The sequence below is a fragment of the Pecten maximus genome, chromosome 2 (assembly GCF_902652985.1).
Source record: "Pecten maximus chromosome 2, xPecMax1.1, whole genome shotgun sequence".
NCBI classification, from domain to species: domain Eukaryota; kingdom Metazoa; phylum Mollusca; class Bivalvia; order Pectinida; family Pectinidae; genus Pecten; species Pecten maximus.
The window spans coordinates 14,628,522-14,652,874 of NC_047016.1; the positions used below are offsets into that span (position 1 = coordinate 14,628,522).

At 37.3% G+C, this 24,353-nt stretch overlaps 1 protein-coding gene across 22 annotated transcripts in view; it reads left to right on the plus strand.

Annotated features, from left to right (window-relative positions):
• The first annotated feature begins 3,344 nt into the window (after positions 1 to 3,344).
• Positions 3,345 to 24,353, plus strand: part of LOC117318767 (dynamin-1-like) — a 63,117-nt gene continuing 42,108 nt past the window's right edge. For 17 of the 22 annotated variants that reach the window (XR_004530450.1, XR_004530451.1, XR_004530452.1 and 14 more), the window contains exons 1-9: positions 8,646 to 8,830; positions 18,185 to 18,258; positions 18,436 to 18,585; positions 21,251 to 21,454; positions 22,021 to 22,119; positions 22,291 to 22,399; positions 22,704 to 22,898; positions 23,133 to 23,268; positions 24,189 to 24,256. Coding sequence is in view for 11 of the 22 variants with exons in the window: in XM_033873728.1 (XP_033729619.1) it covers positions 8,661 to 8,830; positions 18,185 to 18,258; positions 18,436 to 18,585; positions 21,251 to 21,454; positions 22,021 to 22,119; positions 22,291 to 22,399; positions 22,704 to 22,898; positions 23,133 to 23,268; positions 24,189 to 24,256 (1,205 nt within the window). In the remaining 11 variants the exon portion in view is untranslated. Of the gene's footprint in view, positions 3,607 to 8,645; positions 8,831 to 18,184; positions 18,259 to 18,435; positions 18,586 to 21,250; positions 21,455 to 22,020; positions 22,120 to 22,290; positions 22,400 to 22,703; positions 22,899 to 23,132; positions 23,269 to 24,188; positions 24,257 to 24,353 lie in introns of those variants that run through there. The other 5 variants (XM_033873775.1, XM_033873804.1, XM_033873794.1 and 2 more) reach the window with 3 other exon arrangements.

Below are 24,353 nucleotides of genomic sequence, written 5' to 3' on the forward strand. Positions count from 1 at the left end.
TAGAGTAACTTCCCCTTCTTGTTAATCCTAGCTTTCAGCCTGGGGTAAGTCAAGTTAAGATAAAATATCATTAATCTGTTGTTTCATCCCAATTACCCCTCAAATGTAATCCGACATTTTGTATTATGCTTTGGTTTCTCGATACCTAAGTTCTCGTTGTTAGGCGCTAATTTCGCAATATCCAAAGTTCGCGTTTTTACGTTGTTTTTTGTTTTTTTGTTTTTTTTTTTACTTTAAACATGTTTCATTACCAATATGATTCAATATGATTAAGCACACGTTTTTTTTCAACTTACGGACACCCTATCCAATCATACAAATACATTACATGAAAACATTGAGATAGGCCTAAACATATAGAATATCTAACATAGCCACACATTTGCAAGGAAGAGTACAAGAATACATATCAAAATATTTTGCTGGATTTGAGTAGATTTAGGTCTACAGAAAGATATGAATGACCAAACAGGAGAAGTTCTAAAACCAAAACCAAACCTAAGGCATTTAAACTTTGAAACATATCAAATCTTTCCAAATTATACAATTTGCATGTTAAGAAAAAGTGAAAGGCATTTTCGGAAGGATGTCCACAGGTGCAAAACGGATCATTAATAAGATTAACTCGGTGCAGATCATATCTGAGAACACTACAATTGCCTCAATCTAATATGTAAAATGTTTAACTTTCTTTCACCGTAACTGTAGTAGATAGGTGAAGGTGGGTTTACATTTGAGTTTATAGAGTTTTTGAACAAATTAAGGGAAGACAACGATCGTACAGATAGATCTAACGAGTTCCAGCTACGAATAGAGCAAGGTACAAACGAGGGATCGTTTGGCTTGGCGTTGCGGTCGGATTCCGAGTTTCTTTGGTGGATATTTCTCAGTCCAGGAATGTTTCTAGACGTTAAACAGGCCATTTGGAAACGATTTCTAAGATGTGTTAACCGAATGTGATTGTCCTGTTGAAGTGACATCACACGCGGATGTCCTGAACGCGGTCTATCCCGAGTTGTGACATATTGCCGATAACATCTTACCAAAGACTATATGGTATTCCTTAGCTGCGATAACGTAGCTCTGGACGACGGACGGACAATTTCAGACAGATGGTCGTCGTCAGTGCCGGAGAGCAGTGTATGCAGGGTATGAATATTCATATACACATGGAAACGCTGTGCGACGTCATGTTGGGTCATTTCTGCCTCAAGCATGCCGATTATCCGGAAACGTTCATTCCCCGTCAACTGGGGCATTTAGAAATTGCGATTTCTTTAAACTAGGGTGTTTTTGGTCCATATCGTACCCATAGAAAGATACTGACACAAACATAAATTTATGTATTCACTTACACGTGCACTGCCTTCCAATAACGTCTTAATCATATTGTTCGGATAGGTATCAAAACGCACGTGCAGCAGATAACCTAACCACGTGATAGCATGTGGTATGATAAGGTTAATATGTTCATGAAATTGAATTGAGAAACGTTCTGAAGTTCCTGAGAAAATTATATTTTAGTGATGCACTGTTTCTATACAATTATGTATATAGTTGTGCCTGCAACTACTGACAAAATAATTCGAAGGTATGACAATACCTCAGCTGTTTATGTATACAGAGAATACATATTACGTGAACTGGATTACATATTTTTACCAGTTTTAGACCAGTACGTCGTTCTAGATATAAAAAAAAATCTATCCGTATCTAACTTTATTTATGATACCCAAAGCTCGCGTTGTTAGGCGCTTATTTCGCAATACCCAAAGGTCTCGTTGTAAGGCGCTTATTTCGCAATACCCAAAGGTCTCGTTGTTAGGCGCTTATTTCGCAATACCCAAAGGCAGCATTACTTAATAATTGTTACGCGTTAGTTGCGCGATTCCTGAAGTAGGCGTTGTTTCGCAAAGTTCGGTTAAAATCATCCGAGGAAAGGGCTAAGTATAAGTTGGATAACTTACAATTGTGCCTAATGCCCTTATATATACAAACATATGGAACGCCAAATTAACATATATTCAAATAATTGAAGATAGGTTCAATTCAATTAAAGATAGGTCTAATTATTTGTACCTGCAGTATGTATCTTTAATTATTTAAATATAGGTACAATTTAATTTAATTGAACCTATCTCTAATTTGAATTAAACCTATCTTCAAATACAACATATCCTTCATTAAATTTAACCTATCTTCAATTCAATTGGACCTATCTTTAAATCAATTGCACCTATATCTTTAATTCAATTGAAGCTATCTTTAATTCGTCTCTTTTCCCTATTTGTTCGTAATTGTATATAGGTTCAATTCAATTAGAGATAGGTTCAAATAAATTGAAGATAGGTTCAATTAGTCTAATTTAAACCTATCCTTAATGGAATTGTACCTATCTTCAATTGAATTGAACCTCTCTTTAATTGAATTGTACCTATCTCTAATTGAATTGAATATATCTCTAAATGAATTGTACCTATACCTAAATGAATTGAACCTATCTCTAATTGAATTAAACCTATCTTTAATTAAATTAAACCTATCTTCAATTATTTGAAGATAGTTCAATTAATTGAACAAACACGAATTAAATAATTAAGGACCGTCATTTCATACTTTGCTTTGGATTTCAAGCTTAGACAAAAAGAAGAAACGGGGAAATAAATATGCTATATGCCCATTCTTGGCGAAAACTTTTACATTGAGTGTTATTTACATTTTTTTTTTTTTTTTGCAGAGATATCAACTGAAAGTGTCTGTAAGACATTTCGATATTCAAATTGTTATTTCGCCACGAGATTATGAAAGTGCTTATTAGGGTATGATAATGTATTATTACTTTGTGCCTTAAACCTGAAATTTTCAAACTGTCTTCCTTAATTATGAAAACATATGTCTTACTTAATAACAATTTCTAAAAATAATACGTTTTTATGGTAATAGATATATTTAGCCTCAGTTGGAATAGGTTTAATTTCAATTTTAAAGCATCGATCCCCATCTCAAAAACAATGTCATAAAAATATTAATTTTCACTTATTTTTCAAATTAATTGCAAATAGATCACCATGATTTAATTATTAGACAAGGGTGTTGCAAGTGTGTTTCCTTTTACGAAACCATCTTCATGATCCATGATCCGATGATCGATGTGAGTCATCAGCAGTTATCTCCCGTGACCTACTAAAAATAATTTATTTTAAAATCTCATTAAAAAATGCAATGCTATTTTGTATCTATTGTCCATTTTAGACGCTGGTTTAAGCTACATTTCGGTATATTCATATATGTCTTATCCATTTTTGAAAAGTTTTAGCAATCGGGATATTGTGTAATTTATCAACGTTGTAAGCGGTCTCGATTATTCTTGTATAGGGTCATCCGCCATCATGAAGTGTTTTGAGTGAAATTGAAGTGACGTTTCACGAAAATAAGAACAAAAATGGCAGGGAATATTGGAATGGAGCAGCTTATTCCAGTTGTGAATAAGCTGCAAGATGCATTTGTCTCTCTTGGCGTCCCATTGTCTCTCGATCTCCCTCAAATAGCTGTCGTAGGAAGCCAAAGCGCCGGTAAAAGCAGTGTTCTGGAAAACTTCGTTGGACGGTAAGAATAACAACATTTACTTCCGGCATTTTTCGTCTGTGTTGTTGTTGTCGTTAAGCTGGTCAAACTGGTATATTTTAATCCAGGTGCCACATTACGGTCTTCATATGAGAATCAATATAACCACGAGGACACGGTTCTGTCCTTATGCTTGTATTTACAGTTTTCCAGAAAGGGGGCGTAGATCAATCACTCGATGTTTATAAAAATCAAAATAAAACTTTCATTGATCTTCTGGTATCATCTTCAAAATTTAGCATGAAGGGATTTTGCATAGTGTTTAAAGATTTCGGTGAATAATTCTATCGTTTCACTGTGTTCATCTAAGACTCGTATGATGTGGTTGAGAAATAATTTCCGTTTAATTTTGAGTCATTGTGACACCTCACTGTGAGGATTGTAATTAGTGAATATTGATGACCACTAATACACCAACTTTGGGAAAACCACAAACTCATGTATATTATGTAACATCGCCTATTTTATGCCAGTTAAGGTATAGCCTAGCTTCATTACTAAAATATCCAAAATCACTTTAAACTTAACTTAAATTATTTTATTTAGCCATGAAGCCTCGATATCATGCAAATGCAAGAAAGAAATTCATTTGCATGAGGAAACAATCTTAAGTTTCAAACTGATTAGCCAACCAAAGAAAATGTCTTGAACAAGGACATATACATGATTGGCAATGCAAAATCAAGAATTCAGATCCGAAAAAAAATGTTGCATGATCCAAGAGGTAGGTGCGCTTACTGTAATTGTTCGACTAATAATTTGACCAGAATTGTTTGCTTATCAAAATCAGGATAAATCTAGGTGTCTGACTTGTGCTGATTTATTACAAGTATTGGAAAAATCTCTCGAGACGGTCACCTGCACCTTCACATCTGTTTATACTTGTTATCATGGATTGTGGAGTGTTTGTTTCCTGTCATAAGTTGCAATGGTGTGGCTTTTGTCTCCTCCATGTAGCTTACTGCAGATTATGCTTCTCTGACTCATTTGATAGATTATCACACATCTTTCTAAAACTTTGTGTGCACATGTGTATGTTCCACTTAGTCCTTAGTTGCCATCCATGTTTGCTTTTAACTGATCAATAATGAAATTTTCTAACAAGTTCCTTGTATGTTACTGTACTTGTCACTATGTTCCCTGTATGTTACTGTAATTGTCACTATGTTCCTTGTATGTTACTGTACTTGTCACTATGTTCCTTGTATGTTACTGTAATTGTCACTATGTTCCTTGTATGTTACTGTACTTGTTACTATGTTCCCTGTATGTATTACTGTACTTGTTACTATGTTCCCTGTATGTATTACTGTACTTGTCACTATGTTCCCTGTATGTATTACTGTACTTGTCACTATGTTCCCTGTATGTTACTGTACTTGTTACTATGTTCCTTGTATGTATTACTGTACTTGTCACTATGTTCCCTGTATGTTACTGTACTTGTCACTATGTTCCTTGTATGTATTACTGTACTTATTACTATGTTCTTTGTATGTGACTGTACTTGTCACTATGTTCCCTGTATGTTATTGTACTTGTCACTATGTTCCCTGTATGTATTACTGTACTTGTCACTATGTTCCCTGTATGTATTACTGTACTTGTCAATATGTTCCCTGTATGTATTACTGTACTTGTTACTATGTTCCTTGTATGTATTACTGTACTTGTCACTATGTTCCTTGTATGTATTACTGTACTTGTTACTATGTTCCCTGTATGTATTACTGTACTTGTTACTATGTTCCTTGTATGTATTACTGTACTTGTCACTATGTTCCCTGTATGTTACTGTACTTGTCACTATGTTCCTTGTATGTATTACTGTACTTATTACTATGTTCTTTGTATGTTACTGTACTTATCACTATGTTCCCTGTATTATACTGTACTTGTCACTATGTTCCCTGTATGTATTACTGTACTTGTTACTATGTTCCTTGTATGTTACTGTACTTATCACTATATTCCCTGTATGTTACTGTACTTGTCACTATGTTCCCTGTATGTATTACTGTACTTGTCACTATGTTCCCTGTATGTATTACTGTACTTGTCACTATGTTCCTTGTATGTATTACTGTACTTATTACTATGTTCTTTGTATGTGACTGTACTTGTCACTATGTTCCCTGTATGTTATTGTACTTGTCACTATGTTCCCTGTATGTATTACTGTACTTGTCACTATGTTCCCTGTATGTATTACTGTACTTGTCAATATGTTCCCTGTATGTATTACTGTACTTATCACTATGTTCCCTGTATGTATTACTGTACTTGTCAATATGTTCCCTGTATGTATTACTGTACTTATCACTATGTTCCCTGTATGTATTACTGTACTTGTCACTATGTTCCCTGTATGTATTACTGTACTTGTCAATATGTTCCCTGTATGTATTACTGTACTTGTCAATATGTTCCCTGTATGTATTACTGTACTTGTCAATATATTCCCTGTATGTATTACTGTACTTATCACTATGTTCCCTGTATGTTAGTATTATACTGTACTTGTTACTATGTTCCCTGTATGTATTACTGTACTTATCACTATGTTCCCTGTATGTATTACTGTACTTATCACTATGTTCCCTGTATGTATTACTGTACTTGTCACTATGTTCCCTGTATGTATTACTGTACTTGTTACTATGTTCCCTGTATGTATTACTGTACTTGTCACTATGTTCCCTGTATGTATTACTGTACTTAAGCTTGTCACTATGTTCCCTGTATTTATTACTGTACTTGTCACTATGTTCCCTGTATGTATTACTGTACTTGTCACTATGTTCCCTGTATGTATTGCTGTACTTGTCACTATGTTCCCTGTATGTATTACTGTACTTGTCACTATGTTCCCTGTATGTATTACTGTACTTGTCACTATGTTCCCTGTATGTATTACTGTACTTGTCACTATGTTCCCTGTATGTATTACTGTACTTATCACTATGTTCCCTGTATGTATTACTGTACTTGTCAATATGTTCCCTGTATGTTACTGTACTTATCACTATGTTCCCTGTATGTATTACTGTACTTGTCACTATGTTCCCTGTATGTATTATACTGTACTTGTTACTATGTTCCCTGTATGTATTACTGTACTTATCACTATATATATATTCTCCTTGTATATATTTCTCTCGGTACAACTACGACAGGAAATTCAAATCTATATCTTCGGATCACCAACACAGTGTATATGATACATTGTGCTAATAAATAGATATATAGCTTAGAAACACAAATGATGAAGGAAGACAACTTTTTGACTTGTGCCCTGACCGGGCCTTGAACTCACGATCTACGGCACCCAATCGCCTAGCCAGAAATACCCGCCGCGCCACATCGGCGTTCTTAAAAAAGAATGTTTTAATGTAGCAGTGATGGTCAGCCCGACTGTACTTGTAGTTGTAGGGGCTGCGGTGGTTGAGTGGTTAAGGTGTCCCGACATATTATCACTGGCCCTCCACCTCTGGGTTGTGTGTTCCAAACCCATGTGGGGTAGTTGCCTTGTACTGATCGTGGGTCAGTGGTTTTTCTCCGGGTACTCCGGCTTTTCTCCACCTCCAAAACCTGGCGCGTCCTAATTAAATGACCCTGGCTGTTAATAGGACGTTAAACAAAATAAACCAAACCGAACTGTACTTGTCACTATGTTAAATGATGAAAATCTGATCATGAACAGTATTAAAGAAAAAAAATCAAACACAAACAGTATACAGTTTTATCTGTCAAATATGTTAATGCATAAATGTTGTACTCTCATGGTATGGCTATCAATGAAATAAAAGATTCAGTTCTAGAGAGAAGAATGAATTAATAGAATGGTATAAAGATCTTGTAAACTCAAAATTCATATATAATTAATAATTGAAAGATTTTGCAATGATGGGCAAACCAAAACATTTCCAGTTTGATGTACTTGTTCCATATACACCTATTGGGATTTGGTCTGGTGATGGAATGGAGAGGTCCACTATCCAAATTGTGCTAATTTATTATTATTGTTGAGATTGACAGATCTTCTGAAGAAAACTGTCCATGTTCAAAATTTCCCTGCATGTCCTGTTGATTATACGGTTTGATGGCCTCATTTATGGGTAATACAGCTATTTTTAGACATTACCCATTGTGATGAATAAGGTATATGTATGCTTTCTAAAATCTATTCATGTTAAATGATTACTTGATAAATATACAGTAAATGCTTCAGTATATACATGTAAAACATAAAGGGACGAATTGTAATCATTATTTGATAAAAATAAATCTTTCATCATGGGTAGGTATGAATCATAAGACAAATCTGGGCTCTCATTAGCTGTCTACCTGTATCACCTGAGAATGTATGTAAAACTGGGTTATAATTAGAAATGACTATATCTTTTACCCAGGGTATTTAGCTTTGACTTCTGACCTAGAAATAATGAATTTTTTGTCTCACGTCATTCCTTATGCCCATATATGGATGTTTTCTGTGCGGTACATATTTGACCGCTTTATATATATATAGCAAAAGTTTCAAAAATAATACTGTGACACACTGTTCCAAAACAAGTATTTTGCCAAAAATGACATCATTGCAGAGACAAGGTTTATATAAGCGTCATTGTTTGAAACATTTTAGGATTTTGGTTTCTCAGATTATTTGAGCTCTACATGTTCAGGAACCCTCTAGCATTACATAGTGGACTGTACAGTGACTGTTTTGACTGTGATAACGTATGTAAATTACTTGTAATTTTGAAATGTTCAGTATAATTGATTATTGGTATAAATATTAATTATGTTAATTGAAAATTCTTAAATGAAATAATCAGTATAGAAATATAAAGTCATAATTGTGATCAAAAAGAAATTTATTTCTTTTGGTTAAAGTTGAGATTTCAAAAAATAATTAACCAGGTATGAAATTATAAATGATTTACAGACTGTCAAAACAGTGATAGGAGGAGGAATTTGATTTTGATTATTTTTTAAATACAAAAACCTACTTGAGGTGAGACCTTGTCCTGAAAATGTCGGGACCCATTTCACTTGATCAACTGATTCCGACGGTGAACCGGCTCCAGGATGCCTTTTCAAACATTGGACATAACTTTTATCACAACTTAGAATTCCCACAAATTGCTGTGGTGGGTTGTCAGAGTGCAGGAAAAAGTAGTGTTTTAGAGAACATTGTTGGAAAGTAAGTCATTTTGTCATTTTTTTGTTTGTGTGTTATTGATTATTCATAAATTGTTTTTTGTAGTCAAAATAATGTGATAGTTAAACATTTGAATTTTAACCCTGGAAATTATAGAGATATATGGTATTATTATATTGAGATGGTAAGGTACAATGACCATTGACCCTGTAGACCTCAGTAGCAGATCTAGAATGATGGACCATTGACCCTGTATACGTAGATCTCAGTAACAGAATGACGGACCAAAAACCCCATAGACCTCAGTTACAGAATGGTGGACCATTGACCCCATAGACCTTTGTTACAGAATGGTGGACCATCAGACCCATATACCTCTGTTACAGAATGGTGGACCATCAGACCCATATACCTCAGTTACAGAATGGTGGACCATCAACCCCATAGACCTCAGTAACAGAATGATGGACCATTGACCCTGTTGACCTCAGTATCAGAGTGTCGGACCATTGACCCTGTGGACCTCAGTTACAGAATGATGGACCATCGACCCTATGGACCTCATGGTAACAGAATGATGGACCATCGACCCTGTAGACCTCAGTAACAGAATGATGGACCATTGACCCTGTTAACCTCAGTAACAGAATGATGGACCATCGACCCTGTAGACCTCAGTAACATAGTGATGGACCATCGACCCTATGGACCTCATGGTAACAGAATGATGGACCATCGACCCTGTGGACCTCATGGTAACAGAATGATGGACCATTGACCCTGTTAACCTCAGTAACATAGTGATTGACCATCGACCCTGTAGACCTCAGTAACATAGTGATGGACCATCGACCCTATGGACCTCATGGAAACAGAATGATGGACCATCGACCCTGTGGACCTCATGGTAACAGAATGATGGACCATCGACCCTGTAGACCTCACTAACATAGTGATGGACCATCGACCCTATGGACCTCATGGTAACAGAATGATGGACCATCGACCCTGTGGACCTCATGGTAACAGAATGATGGACCATTGACCCTGTTAACCTCAGTAACATAGTGATTGACCATCGACCCTGTAGACCTCAGTAACATAGTGATGGACCATCGACCCTATGGACCTCATGGTAACAGAATGATGGACCATCGACCCTGTGGACCTCATGGTAACAGAATGATGGACCATCGACCCTGTAGACCTCACTAACATAGTGATGGACCATCGACCCTATGGACCTCATGGTAACAGAATGATGGACCATCGACCCTGTGGACCTCATGGTAACAGAATGATGGACCATTGACCCTGTTAACCGCAGTAACATAGTGATGGACCATTGACCCTGTGGACCTCAGTTACAGAATTATGGACTATCGCCCCTGTAGATCTCAGTAACAGAATGATTGACCATTGACCCTGTATTCCTCAGTAACATAGTGATGGACCATCGACCCTGTGGACCTCATGGTAACAGAATGACGGACCATCGACCCTGTAGACCTCAGTTACAGAATGATGGACCATTGACCCTGTATAGACCATTGACCCTGTAGACCTCAGTAACATAGTGATGGACCATCGACCCTGTAGACCTCAGTAACAGAATGATGGACCATCGACCCTGTATAGACCATTGACCCTGTAGACCTCAGTAACATAGTGATGGACCATCGACCCTGTAGACCTCAGTAACAGAATGATGGACCATCGACCCTGTAGATCTCAGTAACAGAATGATGGACCATTGACCCTGTGGACCTCAGTAACAGAATGATGGACCATTGACCCTGTAGACCCCATGGTAACAGAATGATGGACCATCGACCCTGTATATCTAAGTAACATAGTGGTGGACCATTCACCTTGTAGATCTCGGTCACATTGGTGGAGAATTAATCAACTTGGAAAGGATATTAGTTGTGATAACCATTATGGTGCAGGTCATCTAAATATCGTATCTTTTTGATCACTTGTTCACGGCTACACGTTTCTGCTGTACATTTGTGTGAATGTTTATCCAGTAGGAAAATCCATCTGTAGTCTGAGGCTGGTATCCAAGTTATTTCAAGCTCTCCATTGATTTTTGCTCTAGTTTGGTAGAATCCTTGATAGAAAATGACCTGCTCATTTACTAAGATAGGTGATCAGACAGGAAGGCTAACTCATGTTTATCTACCACATACATCCACTTATAGATGAGCTATTTTTTTTTCGTGTCGACTTGGGAGGGTGGGGAAACCATGCATTTTCAATTAGGTTTCAGGAGCCAGAGGGTTGTTCAGATGCTGAGTATGTAGTGAAATCTTATAAACCTTTTATTGTTTTCTTTTTGAAGTTCGGCTGTACATAGTGTGGAATATATATGTCAATATTATCCCTATAGCAAGTTCACTTATTCAATTTCCTTTTTGAACTCATGAACATCCGTCTTGCAGTCTACTATTTTGGACCAGCTTGCTGATATTGTTCTAGGATTTTGCTCTGTCTTTCATCTCATCGATCATGCGTCAGCTTTATACTGCCATGTTTTAGCTAGGACAGAGGACTTATATTGTAATATACCTCTAGTATTCGGGGTATATTACAATAAGATAGACACTAATGTCTGCTGATTTGTTCTTAAATGCAAACATTTGTTGCAAGGGAAACATTTAGGGAACTAGAAGTAGTTAGGTTGTGAAGGGTAACAAAGAGCTGGAATTGATCCACAATATGGTACCAGTTATGTCTGTAGTGTAAGGATCTCTGTCAGGTTGATCATACAGGGTATAGTCTGTAGTGTAAGGATCTCTGTCAGGCTGATCATACAGGGTATAGTCTGTAGTGTAAGGATCTCTGTCAGGCTGATCATACAGGGTATAGTCTGTAGTGTAAGGATCTCTGTCAGGCTGATCATACAGGGTATAGTCTGCAGTGTAAGGATCTCTGTCAGGCTGATCATACAGGGTATAGTCTGTAGTGTAAGGATCTCTGTCAGGCTGATCATACAGGGTATAGTCTGTAGTGTAAGGATCTCTGTCAGGCTGATCATCATACAGGGTATAGTCTGTAGTGTAAGGATCTCTGTCAGGCTGATCATACAGGGTATAGTCTGTAGTGTAAGGATCTCTGTCAGGCTGATCATACAGGGTATAGTCTGTAGTGTAAGGATCTCTGTCAGGCTGATCATACAGGGTATAGTCTGTAGTGTAAGGATCTCTGTCAGGCTGATCATACAGGGTATAGTCTGTAGTGTAAGGATCTCTGTCAGGCTGCTCATACAGGGTATAGTCTGTAGTGTAAGGATCTCTGTCAGGCTGATCATACAGGGTATAGTCTGTAGTGTAAGGATCTCTGTCAGGCTGATCATACAGGGTATAGTCTGTAGTGTAAGGATCTCTGTCAGGCTGATCATACAGGTATAGTCTGTAGTGTAAGGATCTCTGTCAGGCTGATCATACAGGGTATAGTCTGTAGTGTAAGGATCTCTGTCAGGCTGATCATACAGGTATAGTCTGTAGTGTAAGGATCTCTGTCAGGCTGATCATGCAGGGTATAGTCTGTGTTGACTTACATAATTGACCTCTAGGAAGACCGTGATGTAATTGACCCTGATCTCAGTGATGCTCACTCTTCGGCTGATGTGAATGCCCACTGTTTGAGCTTGACCTCTCTGTGTTGACTTGACCTCTAAGAAGACCTGATGTAAATGACCCTGACCTCTGTGATGACCACCGTGGTATGACTGACTACTGTATAAGCTAAATTGACCTCTCTGTACATGTGTTGACCTGACCTCTGTGGGGTGTTATGATCACTGACCTCAGTGTGATACTGCCCACAAACATTAGTTACACTGTAGCAATGGGTGAAGTCATGTAGGCGATAAACCAGTAACTAGTTGGTACGGTGAAGTATAGAAAATAATGACTTGTTGATCATGAATTGCCTGGTAGAAGTTATACAATTTTTGTTCTGTTGGAATGAGAATTGTTTGTGATAAAACATAGTTCTACATATACAGTAACATTCATGTTTGGAATTGGTCATCGGCTATCAATGCTTGCCTTTCCAATGGTACAGACCACCGCACCATGACCTTAATTTACAAGAAATGCAAGAAAATAAGACTACATCTGTTAAGATATGATACATACAACTAGTGTGAGACCTTATATATATTTACTGTAATAGATATGATAATTGCCTTAAGTAGTTCTCAATCTACATAAATTATGTGTTCCCTGCCTATATAGCTCCTCATTTCTTGCTTGCCTAGATTAGTCGGGTTAAACTATTCTTTCAGTGAGTGTACAGAATGCTCGACATTACACAGCTACGCGATATTGATCCCACTCTACACGGCTAGGCACCATCTATGTACATCATAATTCTCTTTTGAAATCTGAGAAAAAACCAAAAGATTTCATTTCTCCCAGAAGTGGTCATTTTGTGGAGTAACAGTGAGGAAATAATGGCTTACAGCACCTTCACAAGAAAGTCTGGTGTGAAGGAAACCACCCATTCTCATCAATTCTATATTGTCTTTTGTTTCCAGATATACTGTATGGCGGCATGGTATCTATAATCCAATGTAAAATAAACAGGTCTTTCTGAATCAAGACTGCTAACTGCCTAGAGTTGATAAGCAGAACCTCAGTGGGGGAATGCCAGTCTTAAGGGACCTTATTTAAAGTCTTCAATACAATAGTTTTATTCCTGATCTAAATGTATGATCCAGTGATATTCTGATCCAAATGTTTGACTCAGTGATCATTTTCTGACCTGATATACTTCCATCGTCACCTCAATAACCAGGTGATTTTCCATGGGGGTTAATTATCATATATATATATATATATATATGCATTGCATTCTTATATACCCGAAGATATATTTGTTTTAGTATGGAGCCTGTTAGAATTATCAGCATGTATCCAACATCAGGTGAATATTTCAACTGAATTTTCCCATGGTACAGACTCGAATCCAATCAATGATGCAAAGAAAAATCACTAGATGCTACCAGGCAAGCTCTCTAACACCATTAATCAATTATTGGGCTACATAGTCTTCTCTCACTGCCAGGTCACATGACTCTGCCTAGTAGTGATCAGGTTTAAACTCAATACTCTCCTCCTATTTTACTATGTTTGCCATATTTTGAAATCTTTGTATACTAAATATAATGATGCTGGATGTTGTATACCAATGATGCTGGATGTTTGTACAGCAGTATGCAGTGTGACACAGTAGCTTGGTATAGGCCTCGTCGCCACCAGCCATTACTGGTATTCGCTTAGGCTTTACATAGTTTCAAATGTGAAATATGGATTTTTGTAAGCTATTTGCTTAAACAAGCATAGCCGTATGAACAAGTTTATTTATTTAGGGTTTTTAACCTATCTTCAGCTGTAGTAAGTATTTAAGTACTGTTGATCTGGGTATCAGCTGACTGAAGAATATGTCATGTTAAGCCTTCTATGATATGCCAAGAAACATACAGTGTCTTCAGGGTCCAGTCCTGCTAATCTAAGAATAACACATTTTGTTAGTTGACAGTTTCATTCAGCAGAGTTGCTGGTCTGTGACATCATGATTTTAAGGGTGACTGATGTTAAAGCTGTATGTGTTCCCTGAGCCTGACTGAGACAGTGTAGAGGTCCTTACACCAACAGCCCAGAGCTTTGTAATCTTACTGCAGGACATCACCAGTACAATAATCAATTGATTGATGTTCACCGAGTCGTATTAATTATTAACGCTCTTGTTGGAAGGCTGTTTTCAATGGAAGGCTGGCCATAAGACATCAGATTTTAACCACAGTTCCATCAATAACCTACACTTTGCTTACATACGTCTTGTGCTAGTAGTCAAGGGGACAAAGTTCTGTATAGGGGACACCAGATATGGAGGGTTATACAATCAGACATGTTAGCACCATACAGAGTCTATGGGCAGTAAGGGACACCATGCATAGAGGGTTATATCAGACATGTTAGCTCCATACAGGGTCTATGGGCAGTAAGGGACACCATACATAGAGGGTTATATCAGACATGTTAGCACCATACAGGGTCTATGGGCAATAAGGGACACCATGCATAGAGGGTTATATCAGACATGTTAGCACCATACAGGGTCTATGGGCAATAAGGGACACCTTGCATAGAGGGTTATATCAGACATGTTAGCTCCATACAGGGTCTATGGGCAGTAAGGGACACCATGCATAGAGGGTTATATCAGACATGTTAGCACCATACAGGGTCTATGGGCAGTAAGGGACACCATGCATAGAGGGTTATATCAGACATGTTAGCACCATACAGGGTCTATGGGCAGTAAGGGACACCATGTATAGAGGATTATATCAGACATGTTAGCTCCATACAGGGTCTATGGGCAGTAAGGGACACCATGCATAGAGGGTTATATCAGACATGTTAGCACCATACAGGGTCTATGGGCAGTAAGGGACACCATGCATAGAGGGTTATATCAGACATGTTAGCACCATACAGGGTCTATGGGCAGTAAGGGACACCATGCATAGAGGGTTATATCAGACATGTTAGCTCCATACAGGGTCTATGGGCAGTAAGAGGATGCCATGTAATAAAGGGTTATACTATCGGACATGTTAGCTCCATACAGGGTCTATGGGCGTAGGGGTCCAATGCCTCACTAATTACAGCTTCTTGATCCTATATTTCACTGTTTACAGTCTTTTGAAGACCTAGTACACTGGTAGTGAGAGCTGTGATATCTCATTTAGTAATTTACATTAATACTGTATGATGAGTAGGTGCTCCATTGTATGGAGGCAGACACGGAACTAAATTTGACTTATATGACCTTGGTCATTATCTTGATGGTCACTATATCCAAACGGATATTATGTCTAAGTATCTCTGTATAATAAGCAGGAAACACTGTTTCAGTATATAGACAAGTACATGTGGACCAGTTGATCTGGATGTCTTAAAACACTAGCTTGCTTGTCATCATCTCATTTCATTCAGTTACAATATATTGTTAATTTTCATTGATGGGTATAGGACCTTTAGAAATAAAGTAGCTATTTTTTGAAAAACGTACACCATCTAGATTTTCTACATCATTAAAGATGTTAAGATATCTATAATTATGTATATAATTTTCTGTAAAACACATCAAATTAAACTCAACCATGCATCTTGTATTCTGAACTCTATTACTTAAAGGTTTGGTTTGGTTTGGTTTATTTTGTTTAACGTCCTATTAACATCTAAGGTCATTTAAGGACGGCCCCCCCGTGCGTGCGACATGTATGAGTGTGGTGAGTGCGTATGTGTGTTTTGGGAGGGTGCGGTATGTTCGTGTTGAAGTCTCCTTGTGATAGGCCGGAACTTTTGCCGATTTAAAGTGCTACCTCACTGAAGCATACTGTCGAAGACACCCAGCAGCACACCCCACCCAATACCTAATCCAGTATTAGTATGATACATCTGCGTTGTGTATCCTTTAGCTATAGACCAGCTTCTCGTACCTAATCCAGTATTAGTATGAATCATCTGTGTTGTGTATCCTCTAGCTATAGACCAGCTTCTCTGTCCTAATCCAGTATTAGTATGATACATCTGTGTTGTGTATCCTCTAGCTATAGACCAGCTTCTCTGACCTAATCCAGTATTAGTATGATACATCTGTGTTGTGTATCCTTTAGCTATAGACCAGCTTCTCTGACCTAATCCAGTATTAGTATGATACATCTGTGTTGTGTATCCTTTAGCTATAGACCAGCTTCTCGTACCTAATCCAGTATTAGTATGATACATCTGTGTTGTGTATCCTTTAGCTATAGACCAGCTTCTCTGTCCTAATCCAGTATTAGTATGATACATCTGTGTTGTGTATCCTCTAGCTATAGACCAGCTTCTCATACCTAATCCAGTATTAGTATGATACATCTGTGTTGTGTATCCTTTAGCTATAGACCAGCTTCTCTGTCCTAATCCAGTATTAGTATGATACATCTGTGTTGTGTATCCTCTAGCTATAGACCAGCTTCTCTGTCCTAATCCAGTATTAGTATGATACATCTGTGTTGTGTATCCTCTAGCTATAGACCAGCTTCTCTGACCTAATCCAGTATTAGTATGATACATCTGTGTTGTGTATCCTTTAGCTATAGACCAGCTTCTCGTACCTAATCCAGTATTAGTATGATACATCTGTGTTGTGTATCCTTTAGCTATAGACCAGCTTCTCTGTCCTAATCCAGTATTAGTATGATACATCTGTGTTGTGTATCCTCTAGCTATATAGACCAGCTTCTCTGACCTAATCCAGTATTAGTATGATACATCTGTGTTGTGTATCCTTTAGCTATAGACCAGCTTCTCTGTCCTAATCCAGTATTAGTATGAATTCCTATAATGGCTGTATACATTCTAATCTCAAACCTGAAAGAATCATTAGCAGCATTTTGTGAAAACTTTCTCGGAATTTAGGGAGGAAATAAATGCTACAAATTGAGATTTATTTGTATAACATTAGTTAATATGGATTAAGCGTGGAAGATTTTACTGTGTGAAAATAAGCCCAATCTATCTTTTCCCATGGAGGAGATGTGGCTGTGAATTGATCCCTTCTAATCACGGAAGTTAGGATACATGATGTGTCATTGTTGGTGCAGAAAAGCTAGCTGCTGTACAGTTCATAGCTTTGTGGTGGTTCGTGCACCACATCTGAAATATACACCCTACGAAACGTCATATAGATCTATATATATAATATTGCTATAGCCCTACTGAAATCTAGAGGTTAATACATGTCTAAAATAGCTAAATGTACTTAAAAATAACCCACTTCGGCATAATTTAATGTACCTTAATTGACTTAAAAAAAAACTTTTGAACACTTCAATGTACTTCAGTTATACTTCCTCATACTTTAACATATACTTCCATCTAGTAAAGTATTCTTTAGTTCAGTTGAGCATAATTTAACAGAGTTTAACCAAGTTTACTTTAACCCCTCAATTTGGCGTACCTTAATGTAATTTAACCTTCTTTACTTGACTTCATGTAGCTACTTCATTATTCATTTTTGGTCATAGTTAAAACCTTCTTTAACTTACAAAGTAATGTACTTAAGTTTAACTTAATTACTGTAGTTATATCTGAGAATGTGAAGCCTCGTTATAAAACACATGTGTGACATGGGCTTAAGATGATAGTAACATCTTAGTCAGTTATAACGAATTGATATTTTTCATGGTGAGTAGTGATTATACAGATCATTATGTTAAATTTAGCAAGATTGCACAAGGTTAATTAGTATAACTAGTGCTAAGATCAGAACTGGAAACATTTAACTTTATCAATAATACAAAATGTTAAACAAAGACTTTTTTCTTTACAGAGACTTTCTGCCAAGAGGAAATGGTATTGTTACTAGGCGACCCTTGGTTCTACAGCTTATCAATGGCAAAACAGGTGAGTGGCTAGCTAGCACTTCAAGTCTGCAGATAGGGACAACTGGCTTAACAGCAACAGATAAACCTGTATATCATGGTCATTTTAACTGAATTTAATATGAATGTTTCAAGTTTAAATGAAACAGATGTAAATTACAACATTATTTTCACTAGAATTTTTATTCACGTTTTACAGAATATGCAGAGTTCTTGCACCTTAAAGGAAAACCATTGTCAGATTTTGATATGGTTAGGAAAGAGATTGAGGCTGAAACAGATAGGATGACTGGTTCAAACAAAGGCATCTCCAATGTCCCCATCAACCTGAGAGTCTACTCTCCAAATGGTAAGTATAACTGAGAGGAGCCTATCACTCCAGTGACCTCTGGGTTTCACACACACTCAGTATCCAAGGGTTTAATTTCTTCAACAGAAAACATCAAACTGGGAGGGAACTACTAGGGTCTGCCCCTAAACAGTACAAAAGATCACTATCAGGGGCAGTTATCGCTTCTAGGGACAGGTCTCACTACCAGGGACAGGTCTGGCTACAAGGGGCAGGTCTGGCTTACGGGATCAGTTCTGGCCAGCAGGGACTGGTTTAGATTTTGGGGGCCTAGGTCTGGCTAACAGGGACAGGTTTGCTTCCAGGGGCAAGTCTCGCTACCTTGGGAAGTATACATATATATCGCTTTTAATGCTAAGTTTTGATTTCTTTACTGCAAACTTGATTCAAGATGAAGCATGAAAATGATGAATTAAAGTTGTACATTTGTACTGGTCTGTTGGACAGTAATCCAGGTAGATGTTACAATGTCTGTTGGACAGTAATACAGGTAGATGTTACAATGTCTGTTGGACAGTAATCCAGGTAGATGTTACAGTGTCTGTTAGACAGTAATCCAGGTAGATGTTACAGTGTCTGTTAGACAGTAATCAAGGTAGATGTTACAGTGTCTGTTGGACAGTAATCCAGGTAGATGTTACAGTGTCTGTTAGACAGTAATCAAGGTAGATGTTACACTGTCTGTTGGACAGTAATCCAGGTAGATGTTACAGTGTCTGTTGGACAGTAATCCAGGTAGATGTTACAATGTCTGTTGGACAGTAATCCAGGTAGATGTTACAGTGTCTGTTGGACAGTAATCCAGGTAGATGTTACAATGTCTGTTAGACAGTAATCCAGGTAGATGTTACAATGTCTGTTGGACAGTAATCCAGGTAGATGTTACAATGTCTGTTAGACAGTAATCCAGGTAGATGTTACAGTGTCTGTTAGACAGTAATCCAGGTAGATGTTACAATTTGTCTGTTGGACAGTAATCCTGGTAGATGTTACAGTGTCTCTGGGACAGTAATCCAGGTAGATGTTACAATGTCTGTTGGACAGTAATCCAGGTAGATGTTACAGTGTCTGTTGGACAGTAATCCAGGTAGATGTTACAATGTCTGTTGGACAGCAATCCAGGTAGATGTTACAGTGTCTGTTGGACAGTAATCCAGGTAGATGTTACAATGTCTGTTGGACAGTAATCCAGGTAGATGTCACAGTGTCTGTTAGACAGTAATCAAGGTAGATGTTACAGTGTCTGTTGGACAGTAATCCAGGTAGATGTTACAGTGTCTGTTGGATAGTAATCCAGGTAGATGTTACAATGTCTGTTGGACAGTAATCCAGATCGATGTTACAGTGTCTGTTAGACAGTAATCCAGGTAGATGTTACAATGTCTGTTGGACAGTAATCCAGGTAGATGTTACAATGTCTGTTGGACAGTAATCCAGGTAGATGTTACAATGTCTGTTGGACAGTAATCCAGGTAGATGTTACAATGTCTGTTGGACAGTAATCCAGGTAGATGTTACAGTGTCTGTTGGACAGTAATCCAGGTAGATGTTACAATGTCTGTTGGACAGTAATCCAGGTAGATGTTACAATGTCTGTTGGACAGTAATCCTGGTAGATGTTACAGTGTCTGTTGGACAGTAATCCAGGTAGATGTTACAGTGTCTGTTAGACAGTAATCCAGGTAGATGTTACCGTGTCTGTTAGACAGTAATCCAGGTAGATGTTACAGTGTCTGTTAGACAGTAATCCAGTTAGATGTTACAATGTCTGTTATACAGTAATCCAGGTAGATGTTACAGTGTCTGTTAGACAGTAATCCAGGTAGATGTTACAATGTCTGTTAGACAGTAATCCAGGTAGATGTTACAATGTCTGTTAGACAGTAATCCAGGTAGATGTTACAGTGTCTGTTAGACAGTAATCCAGGTAGATGTTACAGTGTCTGTTGGACAGTAATCCAGTTAGATGTTACAGTGTCTGTTAGACAGTAATCCAGGTAGATGTTACAATGTCTGTTGGACAGTAATCCAGGTAGATGTTACAATGTCTGTTAGACAGTAATCCAGGTAGATGTTACAATGTCTGTTGGACAGTAATCCAGGTAGATGTTACAGTGTCTGTTGGACAGTAATCCAGGTAGATGTTACAGTGTCTGTTGGACAGTAATCCAGGTAGATGTTACAATGTCTGTTAGACAGTAATCCAGGTAGATGTTACAATGTCTGTTGGACAGTAAACCAGGTAGATGTTACAGTGTCTGTTAGACAGTAATCCAGGTAGATGTTACAATGTCTGTTGGACAGTAATCCAGGTAGATGTTACAATGTCTGTTAGACAGTAATCCAGTTAGATGTTACAATGTCTGTTGGACAGTAATCCAGGTAGATGTTACAGTGTCTGTTGGACAGTAATCCAGGTAGATGTTACAGTGTCTGTTGGACAGTAATCCAGGTAGATGTTACAATGTCTGTTAGACAGTAATCCAGGTAGATGTTACAATGTCTGTTGGACAGTAAACCAGGTAGATGTTACAGTGTCTGTTAGACAGTAATCCAGGTAGATGTTACAATGTCTGTTGGACAGTAATCCAGATATAGACAAGTGTCTGTTGGACAGTAATCAATATATTCTGTCATGTAAACATGAATTTTGTTTGTGTTTCAGTGCTGAACCTGACTTTGATAGATTTGCCAGGCATGACCAAGGTTGCTGTGGGGGATCAGCCCCAGGACATTGAGGCCCAAATCCGTAACATGCTCATGGAGTTCATCACCAAGGAAACATGTCTCATCTTAGCTGTGTCTCCAGCTAACACTGACCTTGCCAACTCGGACGCCCTGAAAATTGCTAAGGAGGTTGATCCTCAAGGTATAAATAATTTCCTTGTTTTACATACTGTCTGTTATTAAGTGTTAACTACAGTCATGTATTATCATATATTGATCAGAAGTATTAATATATATTGAAAATTTGTTAGAATCTTATGTAATATTAATGTTTATTGCATTTTTGTCAGTGAAATATAGAAATTTATCAAACTAATGAAACGTATATTTTCACTGCAGCGAGTGAAAATATAAGATTTTGCAGTGAAAATATAAGTTTTTCGTTTTTGACCAACTCATATGACAAAATATTTCGATATTTTCCACTTGCACTTCGCACTCGTGAAAATATTGATACTCTGTCATACTCGTGAAATATATGTTATATTAAACGGGAAACCGTTCAATATCCTCTATATATTCATTACAAGTCATATCTGTGGGAAAATGATAAGGTAAATTATTTCAATGTTCAGTAAAACAGGCAGTGAATAAGAAAAAACAAGACTGAGTGTTGAGGAACAGAAATGTTTCATGTATAGATTGTAAAAAGAGAAATAGATGCCAGTTAAAATCCCTGAACTTACTGTTAGTGTTATCTATTTATAGGTACACGGACCATAGGTGTTATCACCAAACTGGATTTAATGGACGAAGGGACAGACGCCCGTGACATCTTGGAAAACCGTACATTACCACTACGGCGAGGTAAAACTGATAATGCCTGAAAAATTCATTTCAAAATTAGTTTTAATATTTTCAGTATAAACAGTCCTAAGTACTGGTATGGCTGTTTGCTGATTACTGTTGTTTTCAGTAGCCTTTGTTCGTAAAGTTTAGACAATATACAGTTTTATTGGGTGAATTTTCTGTCTACAGGTTACGTCGGAGTGGTGAACAGGAGCCAGAAAGATATAGAAGGCAGGAAGGACATACGAGCGGCCATGGCTTCTGAACGCAAATTTTTCCTTAGTCATCCAGCTTACAGGTACGACTGCTTTTACTAATTAACAGTACTGTTGTGACTTCTTCACAAAATATACCAAGAAATGCAGAATAATGGAATGCAACATTTAGTACACAGAAAAATGATAATACAATCAGAATACTAAGTATTAAAGTTAGGTAAGATTTTACTATTTTTAAATGTTTTAAGAAATCACTTTTCCACATTTAGTTGTTCTAATGAAAGATTGTCAGCAGAATTAACTAACAGTAATTATATAACATGACAAGTAGGTATTGTATAAAGTAGATGAGGTAATGTAAGAACTATTCTCTGTGTTCTACAGACATATGGCAGATCGTATGGGTACACCATACTTACAGAAAGTACTTAATGAACAGTTAACAAATCACATCCGAGATTCTCTACCAGCTCTAAGGAACAGACTTCAGTCACAGTTACTATCCATGGAAAAGGAAGTTCAAGAATTCAAAAACTTTCGGCCTGATGACCCATCTCGGAAGACAAAGGCCATGATGCAGTAGGTTTATAATAAAATCTAATAACATTCTTATTTATGTTTTATTTCTGGGATATTATAATAATAAACAAAGTTTAGTTAATATACAAGACTGTAAAGGTAAATTGATTTTGAATGTAATTGAATTGATATGTATAATAATTTTGCAAGTGTGTAGTTGACTTTGAATGTTGATGATTATTTGACAAATGACTTTAAATGTTCATTACTATCAGTGGATTCATTATATTACAGAATTTGTCAACAGTTCAATGTAGACTTTGAGAAGAGTATAGAAGGATCCGGGTCAGTAATAAACACCAGAGAGTTGTCAGGGGGAGCCAAAATCAACCGCATATTTCATGAAAGATTTCCATTTGAGTTAGTCAAGGTATGTATGAAGACCGACCTTCACCCTCAATTAATAGGTGCTGATAGAAGAGTTCAACTGTAACTAAGGAATCCAGCAGCACAGCACTTCTGTAGGCCATAGTGTGTGTGGTATTGGTATTACAATCACCTGTTTCTAAGGAATCCAGCAACACAACACTTCTGTAGGCCATAGTGTGTGTGGTATTGGTATTACAATCACCTGTTTCTAAGGAATCCAGCAACACAGCACTTCTGTAGGCCATAGTGTGTGTGGTATTGGTATTATAATCACCTGTAACTAAGGAATCCAGCAACACAGCACTTCTGTAGGCCATAGTGTGTGTGGTATTGGTATTCCAATCACCTGTAACTAAGGAATCCAGCAACACAGCACTTCTGTAGGCCATAGTATGTATGGTATTGGTATTACAATCACCTGTTTCTAAGGAATCTAGTGAACGCAACACTTCTATAGGAACCACAGAACCAAATGATTTCCCATACACTGTACTGATTAAATGGAGTTTTCAACACTGTTCCAGTAGGCATAATTTTGAAGAATGTCATCTCGGAAACCTGTAAATAGAATGATTAAAAATTCAACCAATTTGAACTTTTTTTATATGGGGGCCACCATCTTGTTTTGAATTCAGCAGCAAAAATTCACAACAAAATACACACTTAGTTAACACTCCCTGACAAAATCAGGCTAGAAAAAAACAACTTTTTTTTCTACATATTTTACATCTACATGTATTGCCCTGCCCAAACATAAAACTTTGGAAACTTCTCTCACCTAAATATCCAATCAGTAGGCCCTGATGACAATCTATTTTTGATTTGGTTCTGTGGTCGCTGTAGGCCATAGTGTGTGTGGTATTTGTGTTATATTAGAGCGGAATGAAACACACAAGATTAACACCTATTTTCCCTTTAAAGATGGAATTTGATGAGCGAGAATTGAGGAGAGAAATCAGTATCGCCATCAGAAATATCCATGCCATCAGGTAAGTAACCAGTCTGATCCTAGATATTCTGAGTGTAAGAATCTTGGAACCAACTTCAAACTGATTTTCATGGGAATTTTTCACTTATTACAAGGGT